General features: G+C 37.6%; 1 protein-coding gene across 3 annotated transcripts in view; it reads right to left on the reverse strand.

Moving 5' to 3' along the window:
* Window positions 1-20,562, reverse strand: part of DZIP1 (DAZ interacting zinc finger protein 1) — a 43,702-nt gene that overhangs the window by 10,487 nt on the left and 12,653 nt on the right. For 2 of the 3 annotated variants that reach the window (XM_063336442.1, XM_063336432.1), the window contains 7 exons: window positions 17,156-17,317; window positions 16,291-16,428; window positions 14,892-14,954; window positions 13,491-13,631; window positions 11,013-11,061; window positions 9,644-9,700; window positions 2,227-2,286 (listed from right to left, as the gene is read on the reverse strand). In XM_063336442.1, the coding sequence (XP_063192512.1) occupies window positions 2,227-2,286; window positions 9,644-9,700; window positions 11,013-11,061; window positions 13,491-13,631; window positions 14,892-14,954; window positions 16,291-16,428; window positions 17,156-17,317 (670 nt within the window). The remainder of the gene's footprint in view (window positions 1-2,226; window positions 2,287-9,643; window positions 9,701-11,012; window positions 11,062-13,490; window positions 13,632-14,891; window positions 14,955-16,290; window positions 16,429-17,155; window positions 17,318-20,562) is intronic. The other variant, XM_063336446.1, reaches the window with a different exon arrangement.

Here is a 20,562-nt window from a genome sequence, read left to right on the forward strand (position 1 = left end):
CAAACCCATTTGGAACCTGCCTATGAAGTGTCTCTGGCAAGACAAAGTTTTACCCAATGCCACTTAGACCAAGTGAACCAATAATTTGTGGGACCATGGTAACTCCTTCTGTCTGGCGGTGGTCAGCAAAGCTGGCAAAGCATACACAGGGATATACAACATCCCAGGAAAGCAGGTTGTAAACCACACTCCCAGCTTCGCCCCCTGAAATAAAGGGTAAATCTTCAGTAGGTGTTTGTCTCTTTCCAGTATGACTTACAGGGCAGCAGAGTCATTTGCCAGTCCATGGACAAGGGTATAAACGAAGGAATAATTCCAAATTGTGACTTTCAAATGTTTTCTTTCAAAAAAAGAAAGTACCACTTTTCTTATTTTTAAACAATGATTGCTTAAAAAGCAGTTCCATTTCGTTTTCATTTTTCTTTAAGGGAAAGATAAGCATCCTGAAGAGGACCCAAAAAAACCTCAAGATACACAGATTTTATTTAGGTTGTTTTGAGGAAGTGGCTTCTGATGTATCCTGGAAAGAACTACAGGTAATGAAAACGGAAAAAGAGTCCAGCTACCGCACTAAGAGATCTGTGCTGAAGAGGACAGAATCTGGCTGAAATCTTAACTGGCTTTCAGAACTATGTGGAGAACTCAGTCCCTGACAGAGGTGGAATTAAAAGCCATTTGGCTGGAGAGCTGAGTCCTAGAAGAGGAAAACTATTGGTTGGTGTGGAAACATAGGGTTATCAGACTATCCTCTGTCAGGAAAAGGTGCGTTATCCAGTATGGAATGCTCCCAGAAATCCACATATAAGACATATTAAAGCGGAAGGCTCCAGGGAGGCTTCTGAAAATCCTGTCCCTTTCAGATGTTAATCCTTACAATAAAACAGATCCATCTAAAATAATTTTTAAATTCATAATTACCACATGCTAATATGGGTAACAAGACTATCCAGCATTATCCTAATTAATGACAATATTAATTCTTCCTAATTAACTCAAGCCAAATCCTCTTTGCTAGAGCCAACTATTTAAGGAACTGTACTCTTACTCATTTCTGTTTTTTAAAAAAACCCAACCCTAAACAGTTGATTTGACAACTTTGGAGACAAGGGACCTGAAGTCTGGTCCACTGTTGCAGCTCCCACATAATCCTATCAAATAATCCGTCAAGTCAAGAATTTTCACACTCTCCCTTACAAGTGGCTGTCACCGAAAACAAAAAAATCTTGGTCTGTCTTTTCAGACTGCATTCTTTCGTTCTCTCTCCTACTGCAGGCCATGCCTTTAGGCACGGCAGAAGAATCAAAGACAATCCATCAAGAAAGAAAGTGGCAAGCAAGAGAAATAGCAGAAAGAACGGCAAAAATGCGAACAGTCTTTATTTCAGATCGATCAGAGTCACCGGGTTTTCCCTGGGGAAACCTCTCACTTAAGCACACATGTATTCAGACAATAATTGTGTTCTCAAAACAGCATCATTCCTTCAAAATTTAAACTCGTTGGCTATAAGGTTCAAGAGTGATTTTGATTTTTGTACACAGTACAGATTATTATGCTATTCACCTATTTGGTGTTTCATCTAAAGGACTGTAAGTGTTCTTCAGGAGAAGAGTGTCATGCAGGATGAACCAGTGCATTCTCTTCTATCACTGTAAATGTGGCCTCCTCCAAGTTCTCCTCAGAGGAAGCAGAACAGCAGCTGCCAACACTGGGCTATGTAATTTCATTCAGAATTGCACAACCCTGGCTGGAGCTGTGGCTGCTTAGAAGTAGGCGTAACTTCGATTACTTGCAAAAGTATCTTTGGTGCACCTACGAAAGTAGGCAGCTTCAACCTCCACCACCAACTTCCTTCTCCTATCTGAACTCTTTATCCTCTTAGACAGTTCGAATAAGTGAGCACACATTGCAATAGCGTCAGCACCAAAAATTTCCTTGTAAGGGGATGTTCCCCATGAAACTTAGCTCAAGTGCCTTTAGACATATGGAATACGCCTGCTTTTAAGAGTTAAGCAGCTTTCCATAAAAACATTGAACTTGGATAAGGAAATCATAATATTCACAACACCAAGAGCAAACAGAAGACTCACACAAACAAGGAACATTCGCACCCAAATCACGTAAGCATACTCAAATACGATGAAAAAATACTGTAGGTATGAAATAAGATTTACATTTTTATTTTCAAAAAACGCATGCCACTACATTTTGAGCTGAATCAGCCATTACCTTTTTCCTCTTCTGAAAGCTCCTCTATGGGCTCCAGCATATGCACCAAGGGTGCCTGCTCTAATAACAAGGAAGAACAGGAACACCAGACAAACAGGACAGAAGAAGGTCAAGGTCCAGAGCGGGAAAGTTAGGCAAAAAACTACACTTACGTCAGTTTTCCTGATTGCTGACAACCTGCTTAACAATCACAAACCCAATGCAACGTGACTCTTCACTGCCTTGCTGGTAACATTTTTGTAGAGGAGACCCTAATACAACAGTCACTTCAGGAGCGATTCAGTTGCCTGTACATGGGTGTCATCTCAGATACATCAGAGTTTTAAGCCATCAGGGCTGCCTGATACGTCACACAGCTATAGAAAAACCCGTGCCCTTCTGGAATGGCACCCAGAGGCCAAGTGTGATGTTTTTAAGCATCTACAATGACAAGGCCACCTAGGATTAAGTAAATGAATACTGTCTTTCATTTCTCATAAGAAGCATTTTAATTTTTAAATTTACTGAAAAATATTGTTTATGTGCAATTTGATACTAAAAGTTACTAAAGGCAAGTAAAATGGACAGAACTAGAAATCTTCATAAATATATGGAAAAAGTATCTTAACTCATTATTCCCGAGAATTATTGAGTCCACACATGCAAAACAGTGAAATTTTATATATATATATATATATGATAATTTGCAATAAAACCAATTTTAAAAATCTTCAACCACTCCAGTATAGAGAGATTCAGTATTATCATGTGCTTTAAAGAAATCTTGAAATAACCCCTGCTGAAAACAGCTTCCTAAGCATATTGAAATTATCATTTTGTAGGTTGTCAGGTACAATTTGCTTTATATAACTGAAGCCAAAGTACAGTTTATTTACAACTTTATAGACTTCGGATATAAAAGATGCATGAAAATGCTTATATGTAGACTAATAAAAATTCAGGTTTTTAAAATGTTAATATTCAATTTCCAGAAACAAATTTATTTCAATGAAAACTAGAATTTTAGTTTGTTCTAGGGTTTATGATAGAAACAGGGACACATGCAAACTATATTTTCAGCATTCAACTACTGGCAGTGTAAGAGAAAACAATTTATTGCCCAATATTTTGGGCCAACATACATTTGCCCCGGCATTCACAAGAAACCTCTGGCACTATAAATCTTGTTATGCTGTATGGACAGAAGGGGAAGAAGTGACGCTGCAGGAAAGATGCCTGCTCTTCAGCACTTCTTGTACAATTAGGTACAAACATGGATGCATGGTGATGGGTAATCACAATTAAATGAGCACTGGGAGCTAAGTGACACTTACTGTCACATCTCCAATATTCCCCATGTGAAGAGGACTAAAACGTGCTGGAAATACTTGGGTATGGCTGCCGCAGCCTTCTCCATGCTTTCCATACTTGTGGTTCTATTGAGCAACTCACCTGCTCCTCCAAGCAGGTTCCAAGACTTAAAATTTGCTCTCATATAATTCACACTAAATAAGAAGTTCTAAAAAAATGCTGCTTACACCATCACAAGATGTTAACAAGATGCAAATGTCAATATATTTTATGGAAACACCCAAAGGCAAAACTCAGAGACCAACTGACAAATAGGCTTCTGGTCTTTCAGTCTCTAAGGCTGTAAAATTTAACAGTGGCCAGAGCATTCCTGAGCATTGGAACATGATCCTCAGGCTATTGCCCTGCACCACCTAACATTCTCCAAAACAATGTTCAGGCACAGTTTGGGATCATTCCCAACAGCCTGCAGTAAGCCTGTTTTGGAGGACAGAGGCTGAAGCACAGATGTGATGTTCGGGAGGGGGGGGGGGGATTTAATTTAGCTGCACGGCCATTGAGGCCTCTGAGTTTCTTGGCTGGACCTACTGGACAGTAAGCCAGTTGCTGTGTAATTGGATTTAATCTATACTTGTTTTACCTGTACTTTACTCAAATGCAATCTGCTTAAAGGAGCTGACTCATCTCTGCACAAGCGCTTGTCAAGTGACTTAGTTTAACAGGAAAAGCCGAGTCCCCAGAACTCAGACCTGAAAACAGTCTGCTGATCTGGCATAAAGGTACATGCTTCTTTTCCTCAGTACACTAGAAACAGAGGAAGTTAAAATCAGCAAAAGAATAATTGCAAGAACAAAACGAAAATGTATTACTATTATGTGTAATATTGTTGTTCACTGCATGATGACAGAGGAAATTGCACGCTAAGACATGGGGGAGTGCAACATATGGGAAGACCAACTTCTCCAGCGTAAGTGGGCCTTTTCTTTCTCTTTACCTTATACATACTCTAAGAGAAATTTATTAAACATCACGTTGGAATCAAATGTAAGAAAAAGTGGCTTGGTTCACCACTCCTCTGCTTTATGGACAGATGTGGAGATCTCTCCCCTTAAGGAGACCTTTCCTTATGTTTACCAGAGATGTTCTTCTAGCCACATGATCAGACCTCTCAGCTCTTACCTTTGTGCACATCCTTGAAATCAGCAGCATCTAAATATTACCAAGCTTATTTTTAGGAATCGTTTAAATCTGACTACCCAACTAGACCTCGAATCTGTACAAAGCAGTCTTTGCTAACTTCAAATCTAAAACAATGCTGCTGATGCAGATTGAAATCCCAAATACTCTGAATTATTGTAACCTTCTCTAGTTCTAGCTTTTGCCCGAAAATCTCACCAAGCTGCAATCCAATATTAGCCTTAAACAAGTCATCACTACAACATCTGACTTAAGTATCTTAAGTCAGTTATCTTCCTCCCAATTATCAGCCCTAAATCTAGTTCAGCTGACCCCGAGCAGACGCTGCTCGACATCAACAGACCTTGCTGCCCAGGATCTTACTCCTAGCTTTCATCGTAGCCTAAGTGTTGAACCCAGACAGACTGCCGTCTTCCCTTTTGGACTCACACCTAGATATAAATTACTTGCTCCTAGTCACTTCTCTTTTCCCCATTCCAGATGAATATCCAAACCGTGTCCTTGCCTTATTGGAAGTGTATCCCAGGAGGCTGAAGGAAGGCAGGAGGCATCTTGGGCTCCAGCAGATCACATGACTTTGGATACCAGAGTACTGGTAGAACTGGTGATTACATCAGTCTTACAGCTGAGGTGCAACCTCAATTATACTTTGTTCATTGACACAACTTGAACCCTAGCTCTCATCTCCACCCCTTTCTTGGCTATGAAATAAATTTCAACTTCATACTTAAACGTATTCAGACAGGCTCTGTTGCTGCTACCTTGCTTAACTGATCCTTCTTAACTCAAACATAACTCTCGTTTGCCAATCATGTCTGCCTAAGCCTAATCCTAACCCTAACCCAAGCTCAGTGATCCCTGTAAAACCTTGTCTCTGGGTGATACCGACCCTTTGTGGACTCTGCCATAAATCAACTTCTGCTGCTGGCATGAGCCACCTTAACTCCAAACCTAATTAATTTGGTCCTCCCCAACAGTCCCACACCCGACCCTAACCAAACAGCACCATTGCTAAATCCTACACCTAGTCCAGGGCAAATTCTGGACACATCCTCACTGTATGTCACCAGCTGGCCTCAGTTCCAAATCTATCTCTACTTTTATCCTCAGAAGAATGGTTCCTGTCAGCCTCAGGCTTGAACCTAGCTAAACGGTAGCTTCCAACACCAGCCTTAATGCAGGCTGGTCATATTCATATCTCACCTGGCCTGAATCCAGCCGTATTAATACTAGCCATCATTATGGCCAGCAACCTTAAGATGACCTCCACAATGATGTGTCTGTCATCCTACATCTTCCAGAACATCTTTTTTGCCAGGTACTATGTGTGGAGAGATAGATGAGATGTATCAAAAGTACCGGTTGCCTTAATTTCTTCAGTGGATAATTACACTACTGAAAAATTATGTGCGTGCATACTTTGACAAATCATGAAGCATCAGTTTTAAATAATCTTTGAAGGCAATTTCTATGCAGGTGGAATAGGAAAATATGTCTAACAATAATGAAGAATTCAGGCTGTGTTTATTTCAAGCATATCATATATTATTTGTCCGTTCTTATCTACTAGTTTAAAAAACCCACAATATTCTGACAGCAGTATTGGAAAAGCAGTCTTCTGGACAATATTTAAAGGAGAAATCTTGTCTATTTACACTGAAATATGAAATCCTAAAGTACTTTTATCCTGAACAGAACTGTTACAATTACCTATAGTGGAGTATCACCTACAGTAAGGACTTTGCACTTGCACTGTGAAAATCAAGGATGAAATTTAAAACTTGTTTGCTGTAAATTGCTGCACTTCTTCAAGACATAAGGAACGTAAGCCATGGCTATAGTCATTATCTGATCCTTTAATTTACGCTCAAATTTCACATCCAAAGATCTGCCACGCTTAATCTGTGGCACCTCTAATTTTGACCGTCATCTTTCAATCAATGCACTTCATATATTTTTCTCCTAACTAATCAATGGGAAGCCTGCACACAAGCAATATAAATATTACTTTTAAACCAATATTCTTAAATATGATGAATTTTTGACACTTACCTGAGGCCTCTAAGTTAGGAGCCTAGTCATCTCAGACTCCTCCTACATTCAACAAAGAGACACAGGCAACTTCAAAGAGCAATTCAGATCTTAGTTCGGCTGAACCAAACTCTGAAGGTGCCCCTTTTCTCTGTTAAGTAGCTAGGAAGACTACTTGGACTAAATTTTCCTCAGATGCTTCAGTTATGTCCTTAATGATAGCTGGGCCTTAGTCCATACCATGTTTGAAGACTAAGTCATAGGTTTTAATGGACAATCTAATTAATATCTTTGCTTTTTAACTACTGTCTTCAATTCCACCTAATATTCTTGACCTAACAAAGATTAAATATTGAGCAAGAGTATTTCAAGAGTAACATAGGAGCCAAAGTCTGATTTTAAAATATAATTTAAAAAAAATCATAACTAATCCACTGCCTTTTTGTGAGAATTAAGTAATCTTTGAAGATGAGACAGTTATATCTGCGCAGAACCCTGCAGCTAGCTCAGAAACCGAGAGAAGAATGGTCAGCCAGGATGGCATTCAAGGTAGACTATAAGCTCTCCCAAGAAATCAGGAACAAGAATACAAAAGCACCAGGCTAACACAGTTGTTCCACTACTTTACACCTAAGATACCTCATTTGTAACTTGGGTGTCTTTTCATTGCGCAGATTTAAGATGTGCAGAACTAATCTTAGGATGCAAAAGCTTCCAGGCAGCTTTGAAAAGTGTAATTAAGTTCACGTAAGAGAACCGTTTCCAGAATTAATTTTCTTTCAAACAGAAAAAAAAAAGAAAAGGAAGATATTCCATATGCAGGCAATAGGCTGGTAGGAAAACTAGAGCTCTTGTGATTTCAGAGATGCTCTGTGCTAAATAGATTTGTCTACAGAAGTTACCAGTAAGCACTTCCATTTTCATGATGGCTACAGATGCAGCCATGATGTCTTAATTCAGTATGTAAGTCAATCCCCTGAGGAGCTGTGAAAATTTTGGGGAAGACACTGTAATTTCTGCTAACCTTTGTATCCAGAAATTAGGTGGGGTAAATTTAAAAAAAATCCAGAAGGGAAGAAAGGGGACAGACAGAGAGACCTGCAGAGATAAATAAAATAATCATCAGCAAAGGAATCTGAAGGAAACACCTTCTTTGAGGTTTCATAATAAACTGATAATGAATCTTTTGTATATCAATGGCAGGAACAGCCTTTTCTATCTCAAAAAGTTTCATAATGTGTCACAGACTTCATATTTGGAGCAGCAAGAAATGAGGAAAGATCTGAATGAGCTGATATAAACTGTCAGAGTTTACTGTGATTGTCAGAAAATACTAATGTTCACAGAACTGTTCTCCTCCTCAGTCCAAATGAAAGTAAATGCACTAAGAAAGCAATGCTGGACAAGCTCGGTGTGTAAGCCCTTAGCAGCAATATTCTTCACAAAAATCATTTCATAAATTCAGGGCAATAGCTAAACTAGTTGCCGTGAGATCTCGTAGCTAGAACCAGCACTACTGTGTTGGTGCAATGAAGTTGGTCTGAATGACAAATAATTGGATTATTTTCAATACTATTATTAATAATCTATATTTAATATATTATTACTTGTCTCCACATAACAACATTTCATCTATATAGTTTCACTTAAAAAGCTTCTAGCAATGAACAGCTACCTTGAATAGGATAGTAAGAAATCTCTGTATTATTAAAAGAATTTTACCATATAATAACGGTAATAAAAATCTCTTTTCCTTAGTTTAATAATTCCTGACACAACAAATATTTTGAAATCAACACTTCATATTTATCAGCTTTTCATTCCTCATCAAGTTATCTAAAGTTTCTGTTGCATACTGCTCCTTCTTCCCACACGCCGTTTGAGAACTATTTGAATTTGTCGAAAAAGAAAAATTATGTACATTTTTCTTAGATAAATTTCCTCTCCCCTTGACAGGTTTTAAAACTAAGAGAAACAATGATAAAAAATCATTATTTAATTATAGTTCAATAACACAAATAATTTATAAAATGGTTTTAACATTTAAACATTTTACTTGTTCCGAGTTAATTTTTCCTATTACTATCCTATTTGAAATGAAAGTCAAGAATTATTTGATCACAGAATATTGGCATGGTAACAATACTCTCCATTACTTTGCATACTGAGGAAAAAGTGAAAACTATTTTCACAAAGCACCAAACAATATAAATGAAGGTTCATTGCTTCCCTCTACTGAACTATATCACAATGCCAGAAGTAAAAATAACTAATTAATGATCTATCTGTTAACTACAGTTATACTCTGGAAGAACTATCTAGACGGTATGACCATCTATTTTGGTTATGTCTTCTTTATTTTTCCTCCTTGACGTTCGAAGTCACATGGAAATTACAATTTCAAGACTTATAAAAAACCATCTCCACATTTTTGTCTATACAAATTCCATTATATGCATATAACTATGAGGGACGTGGTTTAGTGGTAACTCGGCAGTGCCAGGCTAACGGTTGGACTTGATGATCTTAAAGGTCTCTTCCAATCAAAACAATTCTATGATTCTATCCAGTATATGCATATACCAGAAACTAAGCATATTTTCTAGAAGAAAACATAATTTTATTTCCTCAATTAGTTTCATTTACCTTAAAGTGCTCCAATACTACACAAGTGCTAGGAAATATTCTCAAATAATTTCATTTTGGTTTTCATTTATTCTTTTCAATAGTGCATCTTTACAGTTACTTCATGGGAATTCTCAATGCTGACATACAGCAAAGCAATTCAAATTATGCTCTTTCAGTATAACTACTCTTACAGCTATGATTTGACAAGCAACACATATGAGAAGACATTAGGTTTGAAAGTACTGGATCTAGACCTATCAAAAAAACTTACCATGCATCACTGGTAGACTTGGTTTAGATTCTTCAAGGTGGTCTATAGTAGTGTTCACTAAAATAGCACAGAAGTAAAAAAAAAAGTAAATGTATTATAGTAAACAATAACATGCATGTACTGATTCATAAATGTTGCAATATTTAATCATATTTATAAATTACACAATTTTTGGCATATTACTGTAAACAAACAGTTTACAAAGTAAAAATTGGCCCTTCACAACATAAAAGTATATCTCCAGATATGCTTAGCATTTTAATACTTCTAGAACCAGGAAAAGAAACTAACAATTAAATTGTCGCTGAACTGGAATGTGGACCTCCACTAGTCAGATCATCTCTTTGGTCATTCATGTCTGTATGTTGTCTTTGTGTCCCAGGGAAGAAGCCCTGGCCCAAAGCTACTTGGTCAAGTCTAGCCTGATCGACACTTGTATTCCGCGAAGAGGATCTGCTGCATCCACACTTCATATCAATTAGTGCAAACCCTATATGTAACATGTATAGAGTGTAGCCTTGGAGTGAATTACCACTTCAATTCCTCAGATCAGCTTGGGGCCAGAAGAAAATTCACTTGTGTGCCATGGCCTCTGCTTCAGTGTGGCTGAACGTGATCAGCTCCAGCTGAGAAGCCATACAGCCATACTACTGCTGTGGTCTCCGCAAATTAACCTATTCTCTGCTGCTAGATTCAGTTCAAGGCAACGTCCTGCTATTAAGCAAGATGATTTCCACACTGGGATTAGAATTAATCCAGCTGTCATCATCTATTACAATAAACTCATTTCAAGTCACTGCAACTGCAGCATCAACTATATGGGTGTTTGTGGTGCAGGACTGCATTCCAAAACAATATTGTCAGGTTTAGCTATTTGTAATGGTCTTCAGATGTTGAAGCACTGCACAGACAAAAATATCAGAGTTCTTAAAATTCTTTGAACATCTGTATCTTAACTCATGAATTAATCAATTTTGTTTACTCTCATAGTATTTTCCCTTTGGTGAGCTGTGCAGCCTAAGGACAGTCAAGCATGAAAAAACAATTAAAATTACACTTCATAAAGTAAAACCAAAAGTTGTTTACATAACACAAAATAGAGTTGCTATATTTCACATTTCTTCACTACTCAGGCAATCAACTTTGTACATTAGAAGTCCTTACAGCTGCAAAACATGAACTTTGAAAATCATGGCATGGAGACAGGTAGGCACCCTGTGAAACACAAATAAATTGCCAGTACTGATTTGATTTCAGTATTTAGTTAGTAAAGTTGATGTCTGTATTTTTCAATGAATTGTAACGTTTGTTTCAGCCAAGCTGCTGAAATCAGAAACAAAGTCTGCTTTTTCTTACAGTTTGTACTTACCATCATACGGTTTAATGTTTGCAACTGATCTTGTGGACAATTCTTTTATCTAAAAGAGAAAAGACAGATCATTTACAAATGTAAATGATCAATATCTAGAAATGCACATTTAGTGCAAAACACATAGTTTTAGTACTAATCCATAACAGAAATTATTGTTTATGATTTGGGGAGAAAACCACCACTTTTGTGGAACTCTATTCTACTGCCTAATGCATATTTCATTCATGCTCAATGAATGCTGGAAGACTTATTTCTGTTGGTTGTCTTATGTGAACTCATACTTTGTACAAGCTATAAAGTGAAACGAGAGTGGGCTTATGGGCCACTTCAGCACCTACAGTTTCAATACTTTCTGCTTCAGCAATTCATGTTCAATTTTGCAAGCCTAGTTTCACTCCAGGGAAGCACTTAATTACACATTGATTTTAAACACATGAACAGTTCTCCTGTCTGCTCTACAGCATTGTGTATTTGACACCCAAGACACGCACTGAACAAAACTGAAAGCGTAGAGGAAACAAGCTGGCTGTAATTTGATCTAAAGAAAACAGCGAACCTGTGAAAACTATATCATTATAACAATGTTCTGCACACCAATTCCCAAAACAGAAGCTGAACCCAAACCACGGTCACTGTCAGCTGGAGCTGGCACAGGATACTAGACCCTGGTCCCTTTTTATTTATCTGTTTGGATATAGCAAGTAATGCCTCAATTCATTGTCCATCCGGTTTGGATTTTACAAAAGTGTTAGCTATTTTTCAAGCCCTTCCAGTTTCCAGATGTTGAGAATGCAGATCTTCACAATTGTATTTCACAAACACCAAACTCAGATCCCTCTGAACCTGTTTTACACCTGTGGTGATACGGTTTTGTTTTAAAAGGTCACTTTACTGCAAATAATTTGTCTAGGATTAAGTCCTCTATTGCTCCAGCTATCAAATTTGTTAAGGCGGAGATGTAAAAGCTATTATTTGTCTTTCCAATTTTTTAAGCACTTAAGTATAGGTTTGACATTAATCTCAAGAAAAATGTGTAAAATCAGATGTTGATTTGTAAAGAAGACACCGTCTAATAGAGGAACAGGTTTGTAAGAACCACATAATCATGCTATAGTCTAAACTCCAGAACACCCAGATCTTCACCCACCAATTCACCTTAAAAAAATATAGTTATGTTTGAACAAAAGTGTATTTTTAAGAAAAAACAACTCATTTCCAAACAAATAATTTCTTACAATCATAGAATATCTCAAGCTGAAAGGGACCCATAGGGATCATCGAGTCCACTCCCTGGTCCTCGCAGGACTACCTAAAACTAAACCATATGACTAAGAGCGTTGACGAGACGCTCCTCGAACTCTGACTGGCTTGCTGCCGTGACCACTTCCCTGGGGAGCCTGTTCCAGTGACCAACCACCCTCAGTGAAGAACCTTTTCCTAATGTCCCATCTGAACTTCCCTTGATGCAGATTCATTCGTTTTCTTCGTGTCCTGTTGCTGGCCACCAGAGAGAGGAGATCAGCACCTCCCCCTCCGCTGCACCCCTTGAGGAAGTTGTAGACTGCAACGAGGTCACCCCTCAGCCTTCTCTTCTTCAAGCTGAACAAGCCAAGTGACCTCAGATACTCCTCTGAAGTCTTGCCCTTGAGACCTTTCATCATCTTGGTCACCCTCCTCTGGACACACTCTAATAGTTTGATGTCCTTCTTATATTGAGGTGCCCAAAACTGCACACGGTACTTGAGGTGGGGCTGCACTAGTGCAATGCAGAGTGGGACAATCTCCTCCCTCAACTGGCTAGCAATGCTGTGCTTGATGCAACCCAGGACACAGTTGGCCCTTTTGGCTGCCAGGACACACTGTTGATTCATATCCAACCTGCCATCAATCCAGACCCCTGGATCTCTTTCTGCAGGGCTGCTCTCCAGACTCTTGTCCCCCAGTTTGTACGTATCACCAGGATTACATCGTCACAGGTGGAGAATCTGGCACTTGCTCTTGTAAAATTTCATATGGTTATAATTTAATTAATTATTCTCACAGTAATAAAATGATACTTTATTTTTAGTGTGAGAAGTCATGTATTTTCAGATTTCAAACACTAGATTTCATTATGATTATTTTGTGGCAGGTTAAATCCTGTTCACTATCAGAAATTTTTCATCTGTACAAGTCTTTGGTGACTCTGACCTAGTAATCTTTTAACTTTGTGTTGAACTTATTAAAAACATTTGGTTTATTAATCTTTTCCTTCTAAATTATGTTTTAATTCGTGGTTTACATTCCTGTCTCTTTTCCAGAGATATTCTTATTTATCAACATAATTTCCAAAGTGTAACCAAAATACTACAGCAATACCATTACAAATTGGGAATACTAACTATGCAACCGGAGATAAATCAAAGATCAAATGCTAGCAAAATGTTTCTCTCTGTCCTATGCTCTCTGAACCATAGAGTGCTTCACAAAACAGACCTGCTTCTTCTGAGTAATAATCAGATCATTCTGCTCCTGAAGCCTCTGCCCCAATTCTTCTATCCTCCTCTTGTAAAAGGTGTTATTTTTATTCAGGTCTTCTCTCACTGATGATTTAAGCTTCTCAATCTGTGACAGCAGCTAGAAAGCAATCAGAAGAAAAGGAACTTTATATTAATATTATACAAAATATTTTAATGCCATAAAGCTTTAACAAGCAAATGCCATGCTTAAATATTTTTAATACTTTTTTTTTCAGCAAAAATGTAATGTCTCCTGTGATTTCATTGGGACTTGCATATACTACAAAACAGTTGTCTGGATAGCTTTTTATTTACACAAGGAAAATTACCTAAATTGCAATACAAAGAAAGGGACATACAAACACATTGCTGAGGTTGCCAAAAAATAAGACTGCAGGAAAAAAAAGCATACAACTCTATAAAAATGTTTTGGTTATAAATAGTGTCAAATAAGGATATTTTAAGGTGATGAGATGTGAATTTGCATGATAAACCTAATATATTAGCTCTGAATGTAGAAGAAAGGGAACAATCTGTCAGGTGCACCATCCCAAAAGTAATACTTACATTACTCCTCCCTTATTCTATTCTTGCATTGTGTGTGGGTGTATCATTAACTACATCCTTTTTGGGGAATGTTCCACGGTTCCTCCCCACTGCTTTCTTGCCAGAGGAGGAGAAGCCATTGGTCAGACCACTATGATCTGCTCAGTTCTTACATGGTCACGCACATGAAAGGAAAATGAAAGGAAAAGAAGCAAGAGAAACAAAGCAGGAAAGAGATTAAAAAGAAATGCAGACATAAAAAAAAAATCTGAGGAATAAAGCTTTGTATATTAAAATATATAAACTGATGCAAAATAAAATGCCATGGTGGTTTCTCCTGGAAAAGCTGAACAGATTCTGCATTAGAAAGCTACAACAGAAAAAGCAGCAGAGAAGTGATAGAAAAGAGAAAAAAAGATTGAGACATATGCCATCGGTCCATGGTAGCAGAAAGTACAGGGCAGATGAAAGCTACGTGTTGGCAAGTTCTATCTCAACTATCCGGCATACACAAATAACACAGAAAACATAGTATAATACAGTGCTCACAGATTTAGTTGTAAGCTCTTCAAAACAGATACAGTGTCAGGTGTCTGTCAGATTCTTAAATGATAAATTCCATTTCAACCCTGCCCTTAACTGAAACGCCAAGATCCTACCGTAACAGAAATATAGAGATAATACATACATCTAAGAGGACACACTCTTATAAACTCTTGAGATCTAGGCTTTCTAATCCAGCAGATGTATTATAGCATATGAAGAACTACTGAAAGGGTAAGAAAATAAGAAAAGTCTCTTTTTAGTTTAAGTGGTTTGCTGTGCCGCTTACCAGGGACTTTTCTGTTTCATGGTCATGATGAAGGGCTTGTATTCTAGACGTCCACTTACTTTCCTGCATAGAGGAAATCAATATCAACTCCTGTTAATAACACATTACCATTTAGTTTGACATATGCAGCTTTATTTCTTGTTAATAACATATTACCATTTAGTTCAATATATGCAGCTTTATTTTTCTAAATAAAGTATAAATACTGAAAAGATTATTGATGATATGAAACTTGAGTAACCCCATATTTAAGACCTAGAACAGTCATCAGCATCTTTTGTGCATCCGAATGTGTTTTTCTTACCAGTCACTCTATAAACTATGTATTTTTTCCTTGATTTGTATATATAGTGACTGTGAGCAAGAAATACACGAGTATTTTGATATTTCTCTGTGTATTAACAATAAGAGTAGTAAGAGCAGGGTTTTTTTCCCCAAAATAATGTCATTTCAGGCATTCATTAACAATGTATTTTGTGTAATGATGATAACACAGTATTAATAAATGAGTTTTAGAGTGAACTGAATTTTTAAATTTTCTTTAATTAAATAAAAAACATAAAGTAAAACTCACTAAGTTTTCCAAATCTTTGAGCAGAAGTGACCAAACTTCTGGATAATACCAGCAGTATATAAAGACGTTCACATCCCAAGAACCATGAATTATATAATGACTATCTTAAAGTGTCCAAAAAAAAAAAGAAAAAGGAGTAAAATGGTTTGTGGGTATTTCCAAAGGCCTCACAACTCATTTTTTTTTCTAGGAACAGCCTGGACATGCAGGTGAGCCTCAGAGACATGCAATGATCTTGGCCTCAGTGGCCCTTCCTCACTCAGTCTCTTTCCTATAGGTGGGACTTGGATTGACCAACAGCTTTGCACAAGCACCAGTACCTGTGCTGGTCAGATGACGTAGTCCTGGTACAGAAGTTGCACCTGACAAGCTCAAGTGCTTCATAGGACTCAAAAGCCACAGGCTGACAAATCCTCCCAGGAAATGTCTTAAACTTTTTTTTTTCATCTTGGAAAATTCCATTTTTTCCATAAGTGGTCTCACAGATCAGGAGATGTAAATGGTTTATTAGAGCCTTCTGGAACTGAACTGCAATCATACTTGGTAAAGCTTAATATATTTAATAATAAAGAATAAGAGAATATATTTAATAACAAAGAATACATAAATAACAATTTATTTATGTATTAAGGATAAGGGAAATAATTCCTTGATTTCCATTACAGAGATTGTACTAAATAGTAGTAGATCTTTAAAAACATCTATTTTAGACATTAAGAGGGATAAGAATTTTACTTATGAATTTAAAATCTTACTCGGAAATGTACAAAAATTAAAAGAACACAAGTAGTCTGTCAAAAACGATAGATTAAGTTATAGTGTTACCTGTTTTTCAAGAAGTTTAACCACACTGTGATAATCCTGAGGACTCTGAGGTTTCTCTTCTGTAAAATCCTGGCTGTCTTTCAGCGTCCCTAAATTGGATTTTTGTCGCATATTGGACTTTTGTAATTCTAACAGTTGCTAAAAGACGGGGGAAAAAATGAAGATCTGAATATGTATACAGTTTTTGTTTTATAAAACTGTCATTTAATACCAAATTTACTTTAAACATAACTGCAGAGACAGTGCATTAGAAGCTTCCCACATTTCTTATGAGTTCAGCATTTATCAAATTTCATATAATCATTAATACATACATCTAACATAAATATACCTTGCAAGTATACACATGAACTAGCAGCTACAAAATTGCTCTGCTAATGTCACACGTAGTTGTTTTCTGACCCACCGACACTTTTACAGCTCTCTTTCTAGTCAAAACTCTGGAAAGCATTTCCAGACCATGTATTGAAAAGACGTGCAGTTCTACTGTCAGGATTATAGTGCAGAGGTTAGTCCCCTCCAGTTATAAGAATATTAATATAAGGATAGTTAACAGACAGCAATAATAACAATATCTACTAATATGTAAACAGGCACTCAAAAGTTGAGGAGTAAGAAAAAACCGACATAGCTGCTGAAGGCATAATTCATTCATCCAAAACAATACTATTAAAAAAATAACTGAAATTATGTTAAAAAAGTACCAATATACAAAGATACAATTATGGCTACCATCCAACCATTATTCCTAAAGTTTTGTAAGAAGACCTAAGATGACTACATCGCATTTCAAATACGTGAAGTTCACTACCATCTACTGTAACGGATTCATGCCTTAAAATGTTGGAAAATTTAAATCACTTACATTTTCTAATGTTGAATTTCTTGAAGATAACTCCTTAAGCTCTTTCATAAACATCTCTTTCACTTTTTCTATTTCATCAGCCAATTTCTCTTTTTCCTCCTCTTTCCATTTATGAAATGATTGTAGAATTTCTTCTTCTTTTGATTTTTGCTGTTCACATTCCTGAAATTATTTAAGAAACATCATTTGTTATTTTTCCCCACATGCAATACTAATTCAAGCACTCAAACTTCGTGTGGGGAGTAGTCACTTTCAATGGGCAACATTGTGACATCAAAAAACGAAAAAACCCACAAGTTTCTGAAGAATTCTGGAATTGCAAACTATACATGTTGCTAGCAAAACAAGTACGCTTCAAGAGGTTTTGGAAGTTCATTATTTTTCATTGAATAATACATGAATGACCCTACTTGGTCATACCAAAGATCCACCTAGTTCAGCATCCTGTTTCTCACAGAGGCCGTAAGTGTAGAGGTGGGAAAGGACAATAACAAGGCAAGCAAACATGCACTTTTTCCTTAATAGTCCCTAAGCTGCCAACTGTTTTCAGCTCAGAGGACTTCCTCAGCCTGATACAGTTTTGAAAACTTAGTAACCTTCGATACATTTCTCCTCATACACTTCTGCAGTCCTCCCTTGTGGCTGCCTCAGCTTTTAGCAACTGCAACATCTTTTGCCAATGAGCTGCACAGGTCTACTGCAAGTTAGATGAAGAGCCAAGTACTTTTTTGGGGGGATTGAATCTGGCTCCTGCCACGTTCATTTGATGGATGCAAGGTCCTGAACTGGAAAAGAGAGTGAATGATTGACACCTATTCACTCTATGTAACTCGTGACTTTGCAGTCTGTAGCCAAGCACGCTAAGAGTCGTCAGTCTGAAAAAGAGACAACAGCTTGGTGGGGATGAAGGGTGAGATACTGATGTCTGTGAAGACCTTTAAGATCATGGAGCCCAACGGTAAAACTAACACTGCCAAGTCCATCACTAAACCATATCCCTAAGTGCCACATCTACACATCTTTTAAATACCTCCAGGATATTTAATTCTATCATATCCTTTTTGAGATGAAGGGACTAGACCTATGTACAGTATTTAGGCTGGGGCTCGCACAGTGATTTTTCAGAATAATTTGTAGTATTTTATTTTCTTTGCTAGCTGCTACTAACCACTGGGCTGAAATTTCCCTGGAACTATGTATCACAACCTTAAGATCTTGCCCTTCTGTAATAACAGCTCAGAACCCATCATTTTGTAGATGAAGTTAGAATTGTTTTTTCCTCATATACATGTACCTCACTTTATGTGTTAAATTACTTTTACCATTCCATCACCTAGTCATTCATTTTTGTACAGTCCTCAATTTCTTCAAAGTCCTGTATTTCACTGCTCAGAATATATACTTTCTAGGCAACTCTTACATCTTTCCATCACAGCATTCACTCTGAATTTGTTTTCTAACTACAACAAGCAATCATTGTACACTCATGAAGAACAGGATCTTCTGTATCCTTTCACCTCAAAGGAGTAGAGGGGACCAAGAACTGGAAGCATGACAGTTTTTATCCGAATTCTCTCCAGTAGTGGTTCTCCTAAGAAAAACACAGGGGAAAGATCTTCTGCTCTCTCAATCAGAAGACAACAACATAATGATCCTTGAATTATCAGTGGATGTCAGTCATGGCACACAAATTGCAAGCAGTCACACTTCACATTTCTATCTTAGAATCACAGAATCATAGAATTGCCTAGGTTGGAAGGGACCTTTCAGATCACCTAGTCCAACCATCAACCTTAAGCCTGACAAAAACCATCACTAAACCATATTGCTAAGCACTACATTTACCCGTCTTTTAAATGCCTCCAGGGATGGCGACTCTACCACTTCCCTGGGCAGCCTGTTCCAATGCTGATAACCCATTCAGTGTAAAAATTTTTCCTAATATCCAATCTAAACCTCCCCTAGCACAACTTGAGGCCATCTCCTCTTGTCCTATCACTTGTTACTTAGGAGAAGAGACCAACCCCCACCTTGCTACAACCTCCTTTCAGGTAGTTGTAGAGAGTGATAAGGCCTCCCCTCAGCCTCCTTTTTCTCCAGGCTAAACATCCTCATCCACTCCTCATACGACTTGTTCTCCAGGCCCCTCACCAGCTTTGTTGCCCATCTCTGGACACGCTCCTACACCTCAATGTCTTTCTTGTATTGAGGGCCCCAAAACTGGGCACAGTACTGGAGGTGGGGCCTCACCAGGGCCAAGTTCAGGGGAACTATCTTCCCTGACATCCCAGAAAAACAGAGAAGCTTTGAAAGCTTCTTGTTGTGTAACACTGCAGGCTGTAGCTTCAGGACATTTCAGGCAGTCCCCTTGTGGTTAAGAGTCTCAGCTAAGACAAGTGACTTCAAAATAGGCCCCTAAGGCACCAAAAAGTCTGCACTGCACTGTTATGAATACTCCAAGTTCCATCTCATAAGAAAAACAATGCTTCAGGGGCAGGAGAAATATGTTATAGATGTACCTCTCAAAAGTGAGGCACAAAATGAACGAGCAGAATACCTAGCAGAGGTCCACATGGGGCCAAGGCCCATTATTTTGATAGTGCTTGCACTCCTAAGTGAAACTCTACCCACGCTCTTCAATTGCTCACTCAGTACTTTGGAAAATGGAAAAAAAAAACAGTAAGCTGAATGGTCCCAAGAAAAGGGAGGACAAAAGACAGGAGAGTCTGAAGCTCTGTTCAGGGAAAGAAACATTGCACGTTTTACAGAAGATCGGGTATTCCTCTGAAAACAAGGAAGAAAATAATTAATGATAGCCAAGTTTTGTTTGTTTCCTTTAAGTTCAAAATGCCGTGTTTGTTTCCAAACACTACATTTCCATTCCAAATGGTTGGTTTTATGTTTGAAGGTCCTCAAACTCCACTATGAAAGTTATTTAGAAGTTCTGAATATTGGGAGAAGGTTCCAAAAGGTTATGTTGACAACCACAAAACACTGCTTTTGAATGTGATACAGGGCAAACTGCAACACAAAGATCAGCATAACTCAATCATTAGAAGTATCTTGTCTCTTATTCCAAGAATTTGCTGCTCAAATTGAAGTGCAAAGTCCCTCTCCCATTAAAAAAAAAAATCCATCCCTATTTAGATAGCAAATTATCTGACAGTATTTAAACAGAAATGAAAACTGTGAGATGATCTGAAATTATCAAGCTTTAAAAAAAAAATAAATTAAACAGGTAACTTAGATTCTTTTTTCTCTTTATGAGCCAGTAAACATACTTACAAGATTCAATATCATTCTAAACAAAGCCTTGCATGCGATTACGAATATATAATTACTACTTTTAAATCATTCTGGTTTAAGGTCTTTTTATTCGCACAGCAGTAGCTAAGACTACCTTCTGC

This window comes from Chroicocephalus ridibundus, chromosome 1 (assembly GCF_963924245.1).
Source record: "Chroicocephalus ridibundus chromosome 1, bChrRid1.1, whole genome shotgun sequence".
Taxonomy (NCBI): domain Eukaryota; kingdom Metazoa; phylum Chordata; class Aves; order Charadriiformes; family Laridae; genus Chroicocephalus; species Chroicocephalus ridibundus.